The sequence below is a fragment of the Sceloporus occidentalis genome, unplaced genomic scaffold (assembly GCF_023333645.1).
Source record: "Sceloporus occidentalis isolate IW3139 unplaced genomic scaffold, rSceOcc1.0.p SCAF_4, whole genome shotgun sequence".
NCBI classification, from domain to species: domain Eukaryota; kingdom Metazoa; phylum Chordata; class Lepidosauria; order Squamata; family Phrynosomatidae; genus Sceloporus; species Sceloporus occidentalis.
In genome coordinates this window covers 36,696,976-36,717,784 of record NW_028316984.1, presented here as the reverse complement: position 1 = coordinate 36,717,784, position 20,809 = coordinate 36,696,976, and the positions used below count along the sequence as shown (strand labels likewise).

Below are 20,809 nucleotides of genomic sequence, written 5' to 3'. Positions count from 1 at the left end.
GACGGAAGATCCTACTGCAGTTCTTGTTACCTGTACCATGCTGTTCTCTGGAACTGGAGTGATGGTTTTTAAGTTACATCGCACTTGCTCCAAGCAGTAAGGCACATATTTATCAAAGAGGATGGTTAGGTTTGCTCTTTCAGATTGTGCTTTGCGAGTTTCAATCCAACTAGTCACATATCTGTGGGGGGAAAATACTTTGGGGTTGTTTTTTGCTTAAGGAATTGCTTTTATTGAAAAGACTGAAAGAAGGGAGGATTATGAGAAAATTAGATGATTGCTTTTAGGGGTTATTTCATGAACTAATTGTGGGTCTCAGTTTTTGCAGCTTCATGTCCTTGTTGAATCACCTTAGTTCTGTAATTTGGAAAAGTTTATTATTGCTATCATTAAATTATTGTTTAATTTTGTATACTCTGTTTCAGAGGAGTAACTTTGAAAGACTATAGACCAGCACTTTGTGCTGGCCTGTGGGCAGAGTCATGGAGTAGCGTCCGCATGCTGGACACCATGACCCTGCCCTATCGACGTACAGCACATGGCATCATGGTGCGACTCTCGAGCAGCACCCAAACAGTGCAGCGCAAAAGGGGCAACTTCTTTTGGCTCTCTGCGGAGGCCGCAGCGTGTGGTTCCATGGCCTCCATCCAGAGCGTCCCATATGTACAGCCCCTTTCTGTCATTTGAAATTTCATTAATTATAGCTTCTCAATAATGTGACAGGATTTTTGTTTTTAGATGAATATGGCATCTTAACAGATGCTGAGAAAAACAGCAAACGTAATGAATAAATATTTAAGAATGTAAATATGTAAATATGTATATTATCACTTGCATACTCTCCCCACATGCCAAAACAAAAACAAGCCACCCACTTTATTTTTCCAAGGTTTTCTCCACACTACTTGTACCTGGCTACAGGATTCCCTCCTACCAATCATTCCCCCATTGTTTATCCTTGACCAGCTACAGGTAGAGTTCCTTTATGACTCTCTTCTTTTGGCTTGGTTCTTTCTGAAACTCTAGATCAAAGGAAACAGCATTCTACAAGGCCAAAACACCCAGTAATGGTGCAAAAGTACAATTTCACCAATGCACTATAGCACTCTAACTCAAAAGAAGAAGAAGAAAGGAGAAGGGAATGCAATGGGCCCTTGGTATCTGCTAAGGTTTTGTGGCAAAGGAATAAAGGAAAGGATCACGACAACCAACAGCCAACAGTCTCTTGCTTGTTGAAGGGGGACTGAAGTGTCTTTCTTGTACTCACGGGCTCCAACCAAGGTCTTGAGTATTCACATAGAGGATGCCAGCTCTTGAGACAGTGGCTGGAGTTGCTGCCCGAAGGTGGCTGATTTCAAACAACAGGCGCATGGAAGGCATGAGGGAAATACGTTCATTACTTGCCAGGGTTAGAACCTAAACAGAGTAACATTATTCATTCATTTGCTTTGCTTTTCAAATCAAGTTATTAAGGTTCTGTTTTGAAAAATAAGAGTCACAGAGTACAATTTTACAGAAATGCTTCCCACACACACACACACACACACTTAGGGTGCATCTCCACTGTAGAAATAATGCAGTTTGTACCATTTTAAGTGCTTTAGCTCCATCCTATGGAATCATGGAATTTGTAGTTCTACAAGGTTTTTAGTCATCTCTCCCAAAGAGTGCTGATGCCTCACAATACTATAAATCCCAGGATTCTGTAGGATGGAGCCATAGCTGTTAAAGTGGTGTCAAACTGCATTATTTATACAGTGTAGATGTACTCTTAGATGAGTGCACTAGCTGTTTTCTCAGTTTAAATAACATGCCTTATCATTATGGATATTCATGTGCATATTCAGGGGGAAATTCAGAAAGATGAACTGGAGCACAAATAGGACATTCTCTTGCACAAGATGATTTTAAATTAATGTAAGTAGTAATATGCAGTTGTTGTACAGACCCCTTTTCTTTCAATCATGCATATGCAGGCAGGAGCGCCACTAGAGGAGTTTGGGGGTGCAGTCCACACCAAATGACACCCTAAGGCAGGGGTAGGCAACCTTTTTGAGCCGGGGGGGTGGAGATTCCACCCCCGGGGGTGGGGCCTCACACTGAGGGTGGAGCTTCCACCCTCCGGGGCGGAGCCACACACTGGGGCAGAGCTTCCACCCTCCAGGCGCGGAGCCACACTCTGGGCGGAGCTTCCTCCCTCTGGGGGTGGAGCCGCATGCCGGGGGTGGAGCTTCCACCGAAGCCCCACGGGGAGAAGGAGGCGTGTGCCTGGCCTTTCCTCCTCAGTCCCTTCCTTCGTCCGAAGCCCAAAAATAAATAATTAATAATAATAGTTACAAACATGGAAGCTACTAAACCACAAAGGAGCAAGCATCCCATTGTGGAGACATTTTGCAAAGAGAATACCAAGGGAGGCAAGCATAATAAAAACAATTTTTGTTAGCATGTGGCAGCTACCATAAGGCCGCAGAACAGGGGGAAATGCATGCACACAGTGTCCCAAACCAGAAATAAACAAGCCAGCCCATGTTGAGACATTTTGCAAAGAGAATAACTCTCTTCCCCCAAGGAACCAACCTCTTGCGTGGCAGTGGCTCTGGCTCGCTCGCTTTCTTTCTTTCTTTCTTTCTTTCTTTTCTCTTTCGCTTTCTGCCTCCTCCTCCTCCTCCTTCCCCCCATCTCCATTATAGGGGGGAGGCGAAGAGAGGAGGGGAGAGCCAGAAGGGTGAGGGCCAGGGCCAGGAGGGCGGAGAGCGAAGGAGGAGGAGCGCGGAGCCCATTAGGAGGCCTGGCACTGCCCTGGAGCCCTCTAACAGCACTCCAGCGAGCGCACTGAGCTTCCTACATGGGCGCCGCCATCTTCTGCTTTAAAAAGGCGGCGAAGTCTCGCGCGACCTTTCTCATCGCGCGAGACTTCGCTGCTTTTTTAAAGCAGAAAATGGCGGTGCCCATGTAGAAGGCCCGGTGCACTCGCTGGAGCCCTGTTAGAGGGCTCCAGGGCAGCGCCAGACCTCCTAATGGGCGCCACGCTCCTCCTCCTTTGCCCTCCGCGGCAGAATCGGCGGCAGGGGTGAGCAGGGGCCGGTCCTGGCGCCTCTGGGGGCCGGAGGTTGCCGACCCCTGCCCTAAGGGGAGGTGATACCACTGATCTGGACACCACCCAAACATCTTTCTTTGGGCAAAAACAGGCTGTGCTGTCCACCTGTGTCCTTTAAAACATTGAAGAGATGGTGTGAGTTGGGTAAGGCTCAGTGGGAGGAAAAAGGAGTGCCCACAAGGTTGGGGTTTTTTAAACAATTAAAAAATGTATTCGATTTTTTAAAAAATATGTATACATTCTTTTAAAATTTTCTTTAAAAACATAATATCTTAACAAATTTTCCTTTAGCCACGTGAAACTATGTATAGTAGGTCTTTTGTATCCATTGGGGTTTGGTTCCAGGTCCTGCCCCCCCCCCCAACTGTGGAAACCAAAATCTATGGATGCTCAAGTTCTATTAAATACAGTGACGTAGTAAAATGGTGCCCCTTATATAAAATGGCAAAATCAAGGTTTATTTTTTGGGATATTTTCAGTCCTTGGATTAAAAAATCTGTGGATTTGGAGGGCTGACTGTACATGTAAATACATTTAGACTGTGCAGATGATATTGTAAATAAAAGACATAATTTTAATTTTGCTAGTTATTTACATAACTATTACCATTACATTCAGTGATGTATGGGAATTACAATTTATGAGCAACTTTAGTACAAAAGAACATTACTAAGGATTCTGCATGGCATGGTATGGGAGGAGGCCAATGGGGTATGTGTGACACCATGAGTTACCGCACCAGGCAACACCAACCCTAGTGTTGTATGCAGGAGACCTTTCAGAGGGATTCTGCTCTTCATTCCTTTGTTGTTTTTAGAGACCATATTATTTAGTATTTTGTAGAGAAATAAATTACTCACTACCAAATTACTTAACATGAATCTAGATGAATCAGAATGTACCCTGCCTGAAATTTTAATTGATAGCCTTGTTAATTGGAGAGATGCAATTTATATTGGGCCAGCATTATGCAGGCGAGCTTTTCAGTAGACATAGCTGGAGAAAATAAAAATAATCAATATAATATGATAGTTCATTAAAAGAAAATATAATATTATGGCATTACTTGAGGAACAGTAAAGCAAAAGTGATTGCAGTAGGATATACTCATAAAATCAAACTAATTCTTTGTGAACAAGTATGTGAATCTCAGTTTCAGTTAAAAGAAGTACTACTTTCATTTGATGTTAAGTATTAATTTCACTGATATTAAATAAAATTTCATGAAACGGCATCAGCATGGGAGGTCTTATTGTTCAAAATGTTAATCATCAATCAAGCAATAAAGTGGAGGTGGGAGTAGCATGTTCTGGTGGATCAAGTTATTGAGGAAAGGGCAAAAGCAAATTGAATTTGAGTATCACCTGGTTCTTTAAAAGCGGTCAGGAGAAATACTATAGATTAAAAGATATTGCTACCATTAGATAGTGGCCTAAAATAACAAAGAGTCATGTGGTGCTTTGTGTTGACTGCACATCTCTATTTCATTTACAATTGCCATAATGAAACCAGAGAGGGCTTCTGTACCTTCAACAACTGTGTCAAACAAGGAATTTCAGCAGGTGTTGCTTGCTATCTGGCTGTGAGACAAGCAATATGTGTTTAAATTCTCTCTAAATACAGGAACCATTTGCCCGTTTTTAATCTGGAAACCCTAAAGATATTAGATTAATCGGTGTATAAAATAATTTGAGTAAAACTGGCCTTAATATAGATATAGCAAGGTTGCTGCTTCAAGCATCAGATTTTTGATGCCATAAAGAAGCAGCAATTTATTAGTTATTAATGTATTATTATTGTATTTTCACTACTGGAAGACAAGGAGAGATAATTGTATAATTTTCTGGCTGTGATACTAAAACGACTTGCTGTAGCTACTACAGTCAGCCCTTTATATCGGTGGGGGTTCCAGATATGGAAGTGGGAGATTGGAAGCAGCACATTTTGTGCTGGGCCTAGCTAGCTCTAGGAGACAAGCTTGGTTCAGATGTAATGCTAAAACTTGGTTTTATGATACATGAATGACTCCAAAGCTTGTGTATTTCCTTTTCTTCCTTCCTCATCAGTGCATTCCCCCATGCGTTTTTATATAGTTCATCATTTTGTCTGGAGCGGCAAACTATAACTCTAAACCAGTGAACTGTAATTTCTAGTTTGGCCCTGTTTGCAAATCACAGTTTTTGTAAAATATTTTCTGCTTTAGAAGAGTGAGAAACTCAGCTTCACTGATTAACTGAGAAACAGAATGATGGGAGTTTGGACCATCCAATCCAAAGAAAAACAAACTGTTATCTAAATTAGCAATTTTACCAATTACACAGAAGTGTGTCAGTGAAGTGCTACACATGTCTACTCAGCAGTAAAATGGGGGTACAGTGTCAAAAGGATGATGACACCCAAATCTATTTCTCTATGTCTCCGACTGTTGCAGTGACTAGGGTTGGCATCTCTCCTCTGGATGCCTGCCTTGGGTCAATAATGGGCTGGATGAGGGCAAACAAACTCAGGCTGAATCCAGAGAAAACGGAGGTACTTGCGATAGGTACCCTAAGGCCAGGGATGGAGTTTTGTCAACCAGTCCTGGACGGGGTCACACTTCCCTGAAAGGATGAGGTTCAGTCATTGCAGTTGTCATGTCAAATAGATGCAACGGCCAGGAGTGCCTGATATCAACTTCGGTTGATACGCCAACTGCATCCCTATCTGGACCGAACGAACTGTGAAGCAGTGGTACATGCACTGTAATCTCTCTTTTAAATTTCTGTAATGCGCTCTACTTAGGGCTAGCCTTATACCAAGTTCGGAAGCTTCAATTAGTTCAAAATGCGGCAGCCAGATTGATCACCGGTACATCTAGATTTGACCATATAACGCCAGTGTTGAAATCTCTTCACTGGCTGCCAATTAGCTTCTGGGCGCAGTATAAAGTGTTGGTTATTACCTTTAAAGCCCCACATAGCTTGGGCCTGAGTTACTTGCGGGAACCCCTCTCCCTACACAATCCGTCCCGCACACTTAGAACATCTGAGAAGTATTTATTGGAACATCATAACACTAGGTTAATGACAACTTCCCATAAGGTGTTCACTGCTGTGGTTCCAAAATTATGGAATAGCCTACCGGAAGAGATCCATCTTATCACTACCTTAGAGGCCTTTAAGAAGGAACTCAAAATGGATCTCTTCCGGTGGACTTATCCACTGGACTCCATATAAAAGGTTATGACGATTGCTCCACTCCTATGATTTTTGGCTATTGATGAATCGTTATTTTAGAGAACTAATTGGAATGTCAGTTAATTCAGTATTAGTGTTTTATTGATCGTATTTTGTATTATTTTACTGATGTAATCCCGCCTCGATCCTTGGGAGAGGTGGGAAATATAAACTTTATTATTATTATTATTTATTAAAATTCACTCAGTTCAATGGAACTTACTCCTAGGTAAATGGTTACAAGATTGCAACCGGGATGGTTTGTTTTTAGTTCTATGCCAGTAATCCAAGAAGGTTCTGCCAAATACAACCTTTTCAGAAGAATGCTACTTATTTCACGATTGACAAAAACACTGCAAGAACTCACAACATCTTGGCTGTGTGTTTGAGGAAAACCATGGAAATCTCAACACTTGTAAAAATAGGCCACACAAAGTATGTGGTAGATCCACTGTGATACAACAGAATATTGGCATATAGTGGGCTTGGAATAACCTGTTTCAGTCTGATCCATTTTTATCTGCTATGATTGTACGTACTTGCCATCAGGCGCCATTCTTCTGGTGTTCCAAAGGGGCGGTGCAACTCTACACATCCCCTACTGAGTGCTTTAGCTTAAAAGCTACAATAGACTCCTTAGAATCTAACAACAAGAGCTATTCTAGGAGCTGGTTAGGAAAATGTGATTTAAAGGAGGTTTCTACCATTGTGTGAAATTAGGGCAAAAAATCTCTTTTCAATTTGCACAAAGTATCTCAATTCCAACAGTTTGCTCTCCTGCTGTTGTATCCATCATAAAGAAAGACTGGGACACTATAGTGAATAAAGGTGATATTTTAATCAATGAAGATTAATACACACACACATACAAAATACAAAATGATTCAAATTTCTGCTCCTCCTCTTTCAAGGCTGAACCATGACCTTTTCACTTTTACTCTGTATCTCATTTTGGTTAAAGAGCCATCTGCTTTACAAGAAAAAGAGTAGTAATTACTAAATGGGTATTGGGGGCAAGGCATAGGTCATCTGGGTTTACATCTACTATACATTCCAAAAGCCGTAATTCTATTTGGAGTTTTATTATTGTCTTTAAACCCCAACTATATCACAATCTATTCATGCTGGATTTGTCAATAAGAAATCCCTTTGTGTGCTATTCTATGAATTCTGTCTGTTAAAAAGGAGGACTCTTGCTTACTGTCAGTGACATCTCTAGCAAATGATCACAAATGTTTGTCTAGTAAGGGCAGAACACAAAGTATGGCCAGCCCTAGCATTTGGCACAGTGAGGTCACTGCCTCAAGCAGCAGATTTGGGGTGACATCAGAAGATGGCACAAGGATGGTATTTGTTATGTTAAGATTAAGAATCAGGAGATGTGCTTGTGGAATTTTCTGACTCATGTGGCAAAACAAATAGGCTGTTTTAGGGTTTCATATGATCTGAATTAGGTAGGTGAGGGGTGTCATTTGCTGTTCTGCTTCAGACAGCAAGCTTCCTTGGGCCAGTCCTTGACAGAGATGACAGTCCCATACTCCCCATCACAGAGTTTTGAAGGTAATATAATAGTCATTATTTCCATGGATGTGCACACTTCTCCCCCTATCCTCCATTTGCAGCATTTTGTGCATTTCAAAAACTAGCAAAACTCTGTAAAACAGAGATGGATATCAAACAGTAAGTGTGTACACTTAGGACATAGTGTTTCTATGTTTATTTAAAATACTTATATTTGGTCTTTCCATTTTCCATCTTCTGTTGCCACTGTGTGCTGGGCAGGACCGACTGCTGGCTGAAAAAGGGATGAGAGAGAGGCCTTCCCCAAGCACAAAATGGATAATTGTACATAGTGAAAATGATATTATTGTACATATACGCAATTTCTTGCTGACTGGAACTGAGGCCAAAAACATTTCCAAAAGTGATTTATTTCCAAATGTTAAGCCTGAAGTTCTGCACATGGTATACATGAGAGTTTTACAAAGTGTATATGGAATCCGTCTAGAACACTTTTACATGATGCCAATGACATCTGAAATTGGATATCCTCAGCTCTTTGAAGACTTCCAACCCATTGGGAATCTGTTTATTAATTGCTGCATCAATGACATCCAGATTGCTGATGTCATAAATTCAAAAATCAGCAACTTCAAAAGGCAATCAAGGATGCAACACTGAAGCTGGAGAAGCTTGGTCATTTTCTAAAGTAAGAATATGAGCCCTCCCTCTTTGCCATCTGACATCATCCGGCCTCAGCGGGAGAGAAGAACCGCTGGATTTATTCCCCTTCCCCACTTCCATTTTGTGTCATGTCTTTTTTAGATTGTAAGCCTGAGGGCAGGGAAATGTCTAATTAACTATCTGTAAGCCTCTCTGAGAGTCTTTCTGGCTGAAACAGAAAATAAATAAATATTTTTAAATATCCCAAATACAAGTGGAAAAATCAGATTGAGAAAGAGTCTTTCATCAAAAGGTACAAAAACATGCCAATGAGCAAGCATTGGGAAAATAAAACAAATTTAACACATTCCTTACATTAGCATTGACTTAGGGCCTTATCACATTGCCAAAGAAAGACAAGAGGGAACAAGATGTAAATAGCTTTTTGCTTACTGTACCTTACCCCATGATGTCGTAATACTTCCATTCTCCCTCCAGATGGAGCCTGTGGTAAATGGAGTTTTCCAGCAGGACAATAGTTCATAATAGTCTCCCTTGGCAGTAGAGCAGAAGTGCTTCATGTGCATGTGGGAAGGTAAGCAAAAAGTTGCTTCTATCTCACTCCCTTTCTCCTTTGTTTTGCAATGAGATAAGGCCCTTAATGTAAATAACATCATGTTCTAGTGAGGCTGTCCCATTAGTGGACCACTATCACAGAAAAAGCCCAGTCTCCACACACCTAACCGCACAAGGGTTCACCAAGAGGGGAAAAAGTAATCCTTCAGATATGCCAGTTTTAAGCTATTTGAAATATTACCTATTAAAACCAATGTTTGGAATTTAAGGACTTTATCACATGAAGCTAGAAAAGTGGAATTTTAACAGGATAAAACTGTGTTTAGGTGGTACTTATCACACAATACCATGTTCATCCTGCTGTTACCTTGCATTCCATTTGTTACTGTAATGCACCATTTCATTGCTGGGCAATATCCCTCAATCTCACTACTATTCCATTATTGCCTTCATGTGACGTAGGTCCCTTCTGTTGCAGTTGCACTTTGCAGGCAGTCATGCATTGTGATTATGTATGCTTCTGCTCCTCCCTCTCTCTAAGCGACTGTGGCTGTCAACACCTTCCCGAAGCCAGCTGTTGTGTGCACATTTACACTGTAGCCAGTCTCTGGAGGTGGTTAGCTCAACAGCGATTTCACGGGGCTGGTGGCACAGAGAAGCCCCACGCTTTGGGAAGGGGACAGAGAAGCAATTACAGCACCCAACAACTTCCCGAAGCCAGCTGCTATGTGCACATTCATACAGCAGCTGGCTTCCAGAAGCAGTTGGCAGCTGTGATCATTCCCAACCTTCCTCCTGGAAGCTGGTGTTTGGCAATGTGGAAAATAGATCACATGACCATGGATTGCCAAAGCACTATCATGGGGGAAAGTATAATAAGAAATGATGCCAAGCCAGTAGGTTTCCATTCTCAAATGAGCACAACTATGACAGGACAGCAGGCTGGTGTGATAAAAGTCCTACAAAACACACTGCAGTGATACCTGTATTAGACCTACCAGAAGGTGCAAAATAACACTACACAAGCATTTGAACCTCATAGTGTTTTTAATCAGGCATGGCAGTTAAAGGTTGTTTTAGGATTAAAAATAATGATGGAGGTTCGGAGAAGTTCATCTTTCTTGAGATGTTGTATCAAAATTTAGTATGATAACGAAGGGAGAGCTGTAAGTAAAGGTCATGGACCTTGCTGGCCATGGGGAATATGGGATAAAAAAGCAAGGCAAGGAAATAAACCCTTTCTGTTACTTGTTGGAAATAAAGGCAGTTCCTCAAGATCCTATGGAGCTTATCGTTCGGCATTTTAAATCAGCTCCAGCCTCCAAACTGCAGTCAGGACACAGGTAGGAGGGATTATCACACACTAAATTACTGTTGAATCGCTGGCCGCCATGAGCCCAGGCCCAAGCTACGCTCCCCCAGCACTTTTTAGAAGTCAGAAAGCTTTCATTCAGGCTGATGGCAGCTGGCGATTCGGCAGCGATTTAATGTGCGATAATCCCCGCCTGCATCCCGCGTCCTGTCTGCAGCCCGGGAGGCTGGAGCTAATTTAAAATGCCAAGTGATAAGCTCCTATATATGTCTTTGAGAGGCTACGAGCCTCTTTATAATGTTTCAAATTGTATATAGAAACAAAATCGAAGATAATGAAATATTTGACAGTGGCAAAATATTCCAGAATGACAAAATCCGTTTAACAATCTAGCTACCATATTCTGCACTAGCTAACATTTTCAACCTGAATCTTGCCAGAATGTGGACAACTGTATTCAGGTTACAACACCTCTTCATCTGTATAAGGAGAAGGTGTGGTACAGATTAATTTTAAAAGTGAATGAAATATACAAATGAATTATAAGAGGGTACATAACTCTTGTTGTGTGCCTTCAAGTCATTTCCAGCTTATGGCAACCATCTAGTGGGTTTCCATGGCTCCGTGGGAATTTGAATCTTGGTCTCCAGAGTCATAGCTCAAACCAATACACCATGCTGGGTCTCCATATAACTATACCAAGCATAAATACTTAGCATCAGAGAACAAAGTTATTAATAGCATGATTTCAACAAACCTTATTGTCATCCATGACAGTGTTGAGTGATTCTATCCACATAGGATCAATGTCTCCATCTAGTACAATCCATTTTGGACCCTCATGGGCAATACTAGCCAGTTCTCTCATAGTGGATGAAAATAAACCTTTAGATTAAACAAAAACAAAAATAAGCTATATTTTTTTAAAACTTGATTATTCTCTATATATTAACATTAATAATTTGATTTATAATTCTTAGAAATACCATCTTTCCACTCCCTTGTTGATGGATGAAGGAACCCAAAGAGTTCATCTGTGGTGACAGCTTTTGGATTGATATCATTCCATACTGGCCTCAGCATCATATTGGAGTAGGTCACGTGCAGTGTCTTTAATATCTAAAGTTAGAACATCGTATCATGCATCAATTACAAACCATGCCCAAAATTATTTCTCAGCTTCATACTGTAATATGCAGGGTTTTTAATACTGAAAGCTAGAACAGTCTGCTGTGCCTATCCTATAATCAAGTAGTAGCTTCAATTGTACCACATTGCCCAAACTATGCTTCAAAAATTATTTCTCTTTGGTACCAACCATTTCACATACTATTCCACAGCAAACTTGGCTTTGCCACCAAGTAAATGATGCTTAATATAGGGCCTGAACAGACAGGCCAAAGTAAAGCTGCTTTGGGTCACTTTGGAGGTATGCTGTTTAAATGATACACACATCTTAAAAGGCCAGAAGCTGTGCCAAAGCTGCACTCTGGAGCGTGGCTTTGGCGTGGCTTCCAGCTTCTTAGGATGCATGCAGCATTTAAACAACATAACTCCAAAGTGACCCAAAGCAGCTTTATTTTGGCCTGTCTGTTCAGGCCCATACTTGAGCTGGCTCAAAATACTTTTCTGCCTAAGGTGAAGAAAAAGAGGGTGCTCCCCACTTATCACATATAGAAGTTGACTGACTGCCAGATGACTTGTACTTGAATACTACTAATGGGACAGCATCGGCCCACTCCCTGTAATTAAGGAGACCAGGAAAACTAGTGTATGGCACACCCAGTTCGGCCCTCCAACAAAAACAGATGGTAAGACAGGGAGCCGGTTTAGCTTAGTGATAAGGATGGCCCTGGCAGTTGCAGGCAAATATATTTGTTTAGGAAAATACTTCAAACTATATTCAGAATATACCTAAATTAAATCATGTGTAAAAATCTACAAAATGCCTCAGTCATTTAATTTCCTCATAGCACTAAAGACACGTTCTTCAGCTTTTGCTTGCTGTGACATATTTTCTACTATCTTTTCCCTTTCTTTATAAAACTGCAGTTTTTCAACCCTATTACATATGAATGCAATATAAGAGAAACAAGTGACAATTAGTTATACATGCTTTGCTTTAATTATACATACCGTGTTCTGTGTATGGATGGAAATATGAAGAATATATGTAAGCGAGAAAACAATACACATACATCATAAACTTTTGGGAAGTGAAATCAGTAAGGTTTCCATATAACCTGAAAATTGGCTTAAACATTAAGCTACTATTTAGGAATCTAGAGGGAGCTTACTGTGCATTTAGAAAAGCAAAAGTATTTGGTTTTAAGCCAGTTTATTTTGTTGTCTTAAAATTAGGTTTAAGCCCTGCAGCACAGGGAAACTGGATGAACAAGGCAAGGGAGAAATTGCCTTTTACAAGCAGGAGTATTTTCTTGCTCATTGGAATCCAAGCCATTATGCAAAAAAGATGATATTTATTAATACAACCTATCAACTTTCTATCAAGAAATACAAGTGGATTCAATTATCTCTGCTTTGAATCCAACAACTGCAGATCTTTGTTTTGAAGGTTTAGCATCAATTTGTACACAATGTAGTTTAAGATTATTATTATTATTATTATTATTATATCCTACCCTTTCTCACATTAAAAACAGTACAATTAAAAGCATACAAAAATAGTGCATTAAAATAGAATATTAAAACAAGTTACTTATTAAAAGAATAAAATACAATTAAAAAGATACAAATGTTAAAAAATACTTTAAAATGATACACCACCATCCCATGCTTTATTAGGAGAGATTAGCACTATGGCCAACTGAAAAAGTCAAACCTATGATTCCTGTTGATGTTGTGTGCCTTCAAGTAGTTTCTGATTTATGGTGTCCCTAAGGTAACTCTATCATGGGGTTGCCTGGGGCTAAGAGTATATGATTCACCCAGAGTTTATTAGGAGAGCTCAGCACTATGAAGAATTGAAAATGTCAAAGCTATCATTGCTGTGTACCTTTAAGTCATCATCTATTCATGGTGGTTCTAAGGCAACCCTATCACGGGATTTTCTGGGGCTGAGGGTATGTGACTCACCCAAACTGTTTCTATAGCTGAGTGGGGAATCACACCCTGGTCTCCAAAGTCCTAGTCCTATGCTCAAACCACTACTGCACCACACTGGCTCTCATTAGATAGGGTGAAGTGGCTGCTTCCGTTAGTATGATCCTGCAGGGTTAGAGTAGCAGCCAGGCACTGGTGGGCAAAGCCATTCGGCACAATGTGTCTTGTGCCCACTGTGCTACCCCACTGATATCAGAGCAGGAACAGGCAGCTTGCACTGAAGTATGATTCAGACACCAGTCCAGCCAGCTGCTATTCATGGAATGGGAAATGGAGTATATTGCTGTTTTTGCACCTTTGCCTTAGGCAGCAAAAGATATTGAGCTGGCCCTGCTCCTTCATATCAGAATATACTCATATGACATGTTGCTGAGAATCCTGAATGCAGCCAGCGTATTATAACCTGCATTAACTAATTTACATTCTCTCGATTGATATTCATTTACCAAACCAGTGTATGTGTGAATTCTTTATTTACCTGGCTTTTCCCTGTTCCAGCATTTCCAACCACAAAGACTGAGTGCCTGACAGCCAATAGTTCTTCTAACTGCATAACCTAAATGTCATTCAAGAAAATGGGATGGGGGGTTAGATAGGGAGAGTGATATAATGGCAAACACATTTTACAGACATTGCTATATATTAAGAAAACTGTAAGAATCAAGAAAAAGAATCAAAGAATACTTTTCTTCCCACATTTCAATAAACATCACTCCAATTTTATTCTCTCATTTCATAAAAAATTGCCCATTTTACTTTGCTCTCCCACCAGCTGCTGAGTATATTTACACAGATACTATGCTGTAAGTTGGTTTTCTATTGGCTGGGTCAGACATGCTCTGTGTGATCCTACTGCTGAAACAATGGGGTTAATAATAGCAGCATTGACTTCTCATTGTCCAGAAGTAGTATATTGCTGTTCCTAATTTTACATGGACAATGGATCTTTCCAATAGATTTTGGTGATCCTGTGGCAGGGACATGCCATTAGGCAGCAGGAACTTGAGAAAACAGAAATAGATATAGATATACAACAGAAATATAATGTAAAAGCTGTTAAAATGTGCTTGTCTTATGCATTTGCTGAATGCAGCACCAGAGCTGGAGAGAGGCAGGGGTGACAGCTTTTACACTGGGCCCCAGAGTTGTAAACGGGGGGGGGGGGGGGAATTCAGACTAAAGACTTGTTACCATGAAGGAAAATTTGAGGATAAATCACACATCATGGCTGAGGTAATTTTTGAAAACTGATTTCCCTGCATTTATGGACCTATTGTCCAGATCTTATGAGATTTATTGAACACAGTCACAAGCAGTGTTTAGAGCAGAACCACCAACCCTCTGACCAGTGAATTGCTGGAATGTGAGCTTCCAAAGTTAAACCTGGACATGGAGTTTGATAAACAGACAAGTTCCTGAAGCCATGGACATGGAGTTTGATAAACAGGCTATGTGATATAGTCACTCAAGAATTCCCAGATCCAGAATTCCTTGAGGTTAGGCAGTAGGGAGAAACAGCTAGTAGGGGGCTAATGCTCCACAGTAAGAAGAAGTCATAGCACATAGAGATGTTCTAGGAGTTACAGGCCAAAAACATATCTGAATGCATGACTATTTCACATGTATCTTTCTCCAAATTTCCCTTAGAAAACATTACACGGAGAGGAGGAATCTTCATATCTTACTTGAACTACCAACTGCCAGATTGCTGGTTTAAAGGGAACACAGTGTATGAATCCAATAATGTAATGAAGAGTGTGCACATAGGAAGTTACATTATAGTAAGTGATCTAGTTGGTCTTTGTAGTTCATCATCATCCATCTTTGGGATGTGAAGAACATTTTCAAGCTGTCTTTTTCTCCAGGATAGAAGCTGTCTTGGTACACTGAGATAGCCTAATGAGAAATTACCAGCCTCCACAACAGAACTTGCCTCCAGCACAAAAATGATGCAAAGAACATGGTGCTCTTTAAGAAGGCACCTATAATTTGTGCAAAAAAAAAAAGTACCATCTTTTTCCTTTGTGAAGCAAATAAGGAAGAGTGCATGCAGATGGACTGGCTGATGAAAGAAATGAAAATATCTGAGTGATTAAAAAGATAATAGTTCTGCAAAATTAATTATCAGAGCTATTGCAACTGCACTGTTGCATCATTGTACAATTTGTACACACACACCATGGTCTTACAGATGTGTGAACTCTCGCTAGAAAGGGCAAGAAATATCTCACCATCTCACAGTGAGGTTACATGGTCTCTCATTCTTGCACATCAGAACAGGGCAAGAGAGGATTTACACACCCAGTTTATCTATGGCAGCCTTCACCAACCTGTTGGTTCCAAGATATATTGGAAGGTAAGTCCCATCATCTCTAACCAGCCAATGGAAGTAGCTGATGCAAACTATGGGCCAACATGCCTGGAAGGAAACAGGTTGGGGAAATCTGCTGTAGGTAAAATGGAAACAGTTTCAGACTAGATTCAAGTTTTTTCCAGCCCAAACTGGAGAATTTGAGACTGAACTTGGGACTTTTTACATGATCTCTGCTTCTGAGCTATTGCTCCATGCTTCCCCATACAGTTTGCCACTGTTCATGTTAAGGTACTTGCAAAGATTTTTAGTAGGGCTGTCAACCACCTAAAGAACTTAGTTGATTAATCATCTATTTTTAACTGCTTAATTTTTAACTAATTAAATGTAAATAAATTTGCATATTATGAAAACTTCTGTACAGGTGATTTATTGAGAATATTGAATATTGAGATAACTTACTATGTAACAAGTAAAAGTTTGTTAAATATAAGGCTGTCTTTTTCTCCTTATTCACAAGCAATCACAGTGACATAAAATGAACTGAAACTCTATGGAGGCCATTTATACTAATGTTATTTTTTCTAAAGCACCTGCAACAGAAATAGGGGCTAAAATGGCAGACCTTGACAAATCTACTTTAGGCAAAATTTTCAAAGTTTTATAGGATTGTGAAATAGTGCTAGCTTTGCTACAGTATTTCTCTGTATAGTTCATGAACACAAACAAGTGGTTGCTAGGATTATGAAATGCCCTCCCTATGGGAGAATTTTAAATTTAGGCACTAGTCAAAATATGCCATTTTAGTTCAGTATCTTAAAGGCTTTGGGATAAAATAGTTTTATTCTGCTGCTGTATTAAAGCTGTAATCCTAAATTCACTAATTAAGGTACAAACCTCAGAGAAGACAACAAGTTCTGAGCAAGCATATTACCCTATTTTGTTTTGTTCAACTGATTTCATTATTCTTTTGTTTTCAACTGTATGTATCAAAAAGTTATCCTTTGTTATGTACTCAGAAATTTATTTTAAACTAAAAACCAGAACAGTAAGAGAGATATGAGAGAGAAGGGGAGGGAGAGGGAAGAGAGAGATCTAGAAGAAAAAAGGTAAGTGTTATACTGCTTAGACATTCTGGAAGTTATCACATGGAGGCTTATCGTCCTTAAAATGTGGTTAGATCATCCCTATAGTGTGAGGGTGTAATCACTGGTCGTGTTTGTCACCTGTAATGAAATCGTCATGGAAGCATCCTGTCATTAAAGCATTCACGGAGCTGCCATTTCTCTGCATAACGGAGTTCCCGTTATGGAGAGAAATGGTGGCTTCACAAACGCTTTAATGACAGGACAATTTCATTATGGGAGGCAAGCACGACCGGCGCTTGCACCCTCATGCTTTAGGGACAGTCTAGCCACATTTTAAGGACAGTAAGCCTCCATGTGATAATCTTCTCTCACTTCTTCCTATCTTCATAACCCAATTGTTTTATCTGTGTGCCTGTGTACATGCATCTGTACACCCACACAAAAATTTACAATACGTAAGTGACAGAACATATAGTGACATTGACAAATTAATCTGTCAAATCAATATTTCTAAGCAATTAAAAAGTGTGAGGGGGATCTTTTCTTCAACAGGATTTATGTAAAAAAAATGTTTCCATAAAATCAAATTACAGAAGAGGGATAATATGATGGAATAGGGCACTCACTTGGGTGACTCAAGTATATCATTTGCTCAAAGGGCAGGAAATGATGAGAGAACAGTAATGAACATACACTTATTACCTCCCTCCTCAGTAACCTCAACAACCCAACTAGTTCTACCACTCCTCCCAAGAGTAGAAAAACCAGTCTCTTTAGTCATTCCTTCTTGAACTTTTCTTAAGACAAAAGGCCACTTGGAGCTAATTTTAACTTGTGTGTGTGTTTATGATTGAGATTCTTGTCTAGGAGAGGCTAATAAGGGACTAAAATCATTTTTAAAACCTTTAGGCAAAGGTTTAATAAAATGTAGGTAATCAAAAGCTGAACATGAGTGCCAAGATGGGCTATCATATTACGCCATTAAACTGTTAATTTTCCCACAGACAAACTTGAATAATTTCCTGATATGGAAATAGAGGCTTTAAATGCACTGGCTGCTTGTAACAAGGAAACAGGAAGCCCACACATACTGCTTTCACTTAATCGCAAAGCCCAGTAATGGCCACAGCCAGATGTTGGAACCTACAGACATCAAACAACAGTGATCATTATTGCATTCAATCATGCCATTTAGAATTTTCGACAAGCTAAGCAGAAAGCCATTATTTCCACCTTCAGTATAAAGTTTTCCTCAGGCTGCAAATGGAGTTCTGCAATGGACTGGCGCACCAGCTGTTCCAACTTCAGATCCCTTTTCCGTGGAACTTCCAGCAATGGGAACAAGTCATTGATCAGGCCCAGAAAGATAGGGACATCATTAGTGACTACCTTAGGTAGATTAAAATCCCTGAGGGCTCTCATCAAAACCTTCAGAAAAACCAACATGACACTATAATTAAATGAAATAATAACAAACCATAATGTAAGGCATAAAATTAACAAACATTAGGAATTAATCATACTTCAACAATTACAACCCATATGGCTTGTTAAACTCAATCTGCTACCTGCAGTGACATAGACTGGATCCTGGAAATGCCATGCTGCAACAGTTCCACCCCCACCACAGTTCAATTACTTAGTTTTGTGAATGAGAAAATGACATGTTAAAGCCATGCGTCTGTGTCTGTTCAGGGGAGATTATCTGTGACTTTAAAACCAGTGAATTAGGCACAATGTGCATGCCTGCCAAATATTCTGACAGGCTTTAAAAGCAGATTGTTTCCTCAACATACACACATGCATTCCATCTAATTTAAATGGAGTAGGAATCATGTGCCACTCCAGATGTCACTGGACTGCAGCTCCCACCATCCTACAACATCAGCTGTGCTGACTAGGGTTGTTAGGGCTTGCAGTCCAGCATTTGAAGGGATATTCTATTCCTAACCTGCATACAAATGATGAATCAGACAGTCCACCCAAAAGGCTGTTCACCAAAATAGAATGGTGTTAACCACAACTAGCAAAAGAGGAAGGGGAATGAGAAGAAGCAGCAACAATACAGTCTGTCTGCCCCAACCACAGGCTTGCCATCCATAGGTCTGAGCATCAACAGATGACCCCACTCCATTGTCCCTATTGGCAGTGTGTGCATTAAGAATCACAGTTTGCTTCTGACTGTTGCCAGGCTTGAGATAGCCAGGAACTGGAAAACTGGAAAGTTGAATATTGCAGGATGGTGGACTATACTCTGGGACTTGTGGCTAAAGGAGAAAATGGCAGATAATAATAATAGAGCGAGAGGCTTACACTCTGGATTGACCTTTCATAAGATTTGGCACCCATTTATTGAATACATCCAGCAAGATTTAATCTCTAGACATACATCCAGCAAGATTTAGTCTCTAGACATCCCCCAATTTTAGCTAAATTTTTATGGAAAAATGTCTTTCAGGATCCTTGAACACACCTTTTATCTATAACTTTCAGGGCCCCTTACCTGGGTTATTGCCTGTATTTGTTGTTGATTTGGTGTACTGTTTGTTGTCATGTTTTGTTTTAGAATCTATTAATAACATTTTAATTAAAAAAAAGAATCACAGGATTTAAGATCCCATGGTTTTTAGCATCTGGGGGGGGGGGGCGGAACTGAACCCCCATGAATATGAAGGGCTGACTGTATCTCCATTGACATAAACAGCAGTAATTAGTTCTTATCCACAGGAATGTACAAAAGTAAACAATAAAAATCAAATGGAGGAAGAGACCAGTTTAATAAGAAAAATAAGGGAGCAAACCCTTATTTTCTGCCAAAGGCATAATTGACAAAATGGGTTTTGGGAATGGACTTGAATGAAAGGAAAGATGTTCTGGAACCACATACATGTCTAATAAGGGTATTCCATGCATGTAATAAAGAAAGGGCAAAGTTGTGTTGCATTAGAGAACAAGAGAGTGTCAAACAGTTGAGGCTGGTAGAGCTGGAAGAGAAAATATAATGAGCAGTTAATAGGGGCTGAAGGACAGAGCAAGCAAGGTTGCAGAAAACCTGAAAGGTAACAGAAGGAGTATCGGTTGGACACAATGGAAGCCACTGACGGGTGTTTTTTTTAAGGAGGGAGGAGGTCACAAGCTCTAAGTGACAGATGAGGTGAGCAATTATGGCAGCAGAGTTTGGGAAGAGAGGTCTACAAAATGAAGGCAGAAGGCTGCATTAGGAAATGAGAAGATGATCAGAGCATAAGCCAGATATTTAGTAGAGAAGACAGAGATTAGATCAAAATTAATAGGTAACTGATAATATTGACAGTTCTTTAGAAATTAATCTGTCTTCATACATATCAAGAGAATTAGGCATTTTAGAGAGATAACCTGATCTTCAGGTTTGCTTTGCTCTTCTCGTTTCAGTGATCCAGCCACAACTAGAACAGATTTTATAGCTCTAAGACCCCAATCATAATGATCCTATGGAAGAGAAACAAACAATGGATCATCTCATCACTTTTCAGTCATTTCACAATCTTTTAAATGGAAGACATTAATCATTGCAACTTATCCGAACCTATATGAATTTATGTGGAAGAAAACCTCAAATGCTTCCAGTGGGTACTTGTTTTTCCCCCAGTGAAAGCTCCAGCTATTCCAAAACAATATATTTTTAAAAAAAATTAAAATAGAAAAATATTTTAAAAGTTATAATGATGGAATTTCAAACTTTAAAACACTGAGATGAGCAGAAATAGACTCCCTAGCTCTCTTCTCCATGCAGCATCTGCTGAAACCTTCCAGAATGCTATAGAGGGGTTTGGTGGGCCACACAGAATATGATAGTGATGGTGCTGAGGGAGGAACCACCACCTTCACTCACACACCTCAAATTGTGCAGAAGCCATTTCTGCAAAAGGATGTCTGAGCTGCCAT

General features: G+C 40.1%; 1 protein-coding gene across 1 annotated transcript in view; it reads right to left on the bottom strand.

Moving 5' to 3' along the window:
- Nucleotides 1-7,838: 7,838 nt before the first annotated feature.
- Nucleotides 7,839-20,809, bottom strand: part of LOC149313746 (dynein axonemal heavy chain 11-like) — a 62,843-nt gene continuing 49,872 nt past the window's right edge. The window contains exons 20-25 of the mRNA XM_089523028.1: nucleotides 20,261-20,353; nucleotides 18,119-18,313; nucleotides 13,965-14,042; nucleotides 11,350-11,482; nucleotides 11,121-11,248; nucleotides 7,839-8,131 (exon numbers count right to left, since the gene is read on the bottom strand). Coding sequence (XP_089379154.1) covers nucleotides 8,042-8,131; nucleotides 11,121-11,248; nucleotides 11,350-11,482; nucleotides 13,965-14,042; nucleotides 18,119-18,313; nucleotides 20,261-20,353 — 717 coding nt within the window. The 3' untranslated portion in view covers nucleotides 7,839-8,041. The remainder of the gene's footprint in view (nucleotides 8,132-11,120; nucleotides 11,249-11,349; nucleotides 11,483-13,964; nucleotides 14,043-18,118; nucleotides 18,314-20,260; nucleotides 20,354-20,809) is intronic.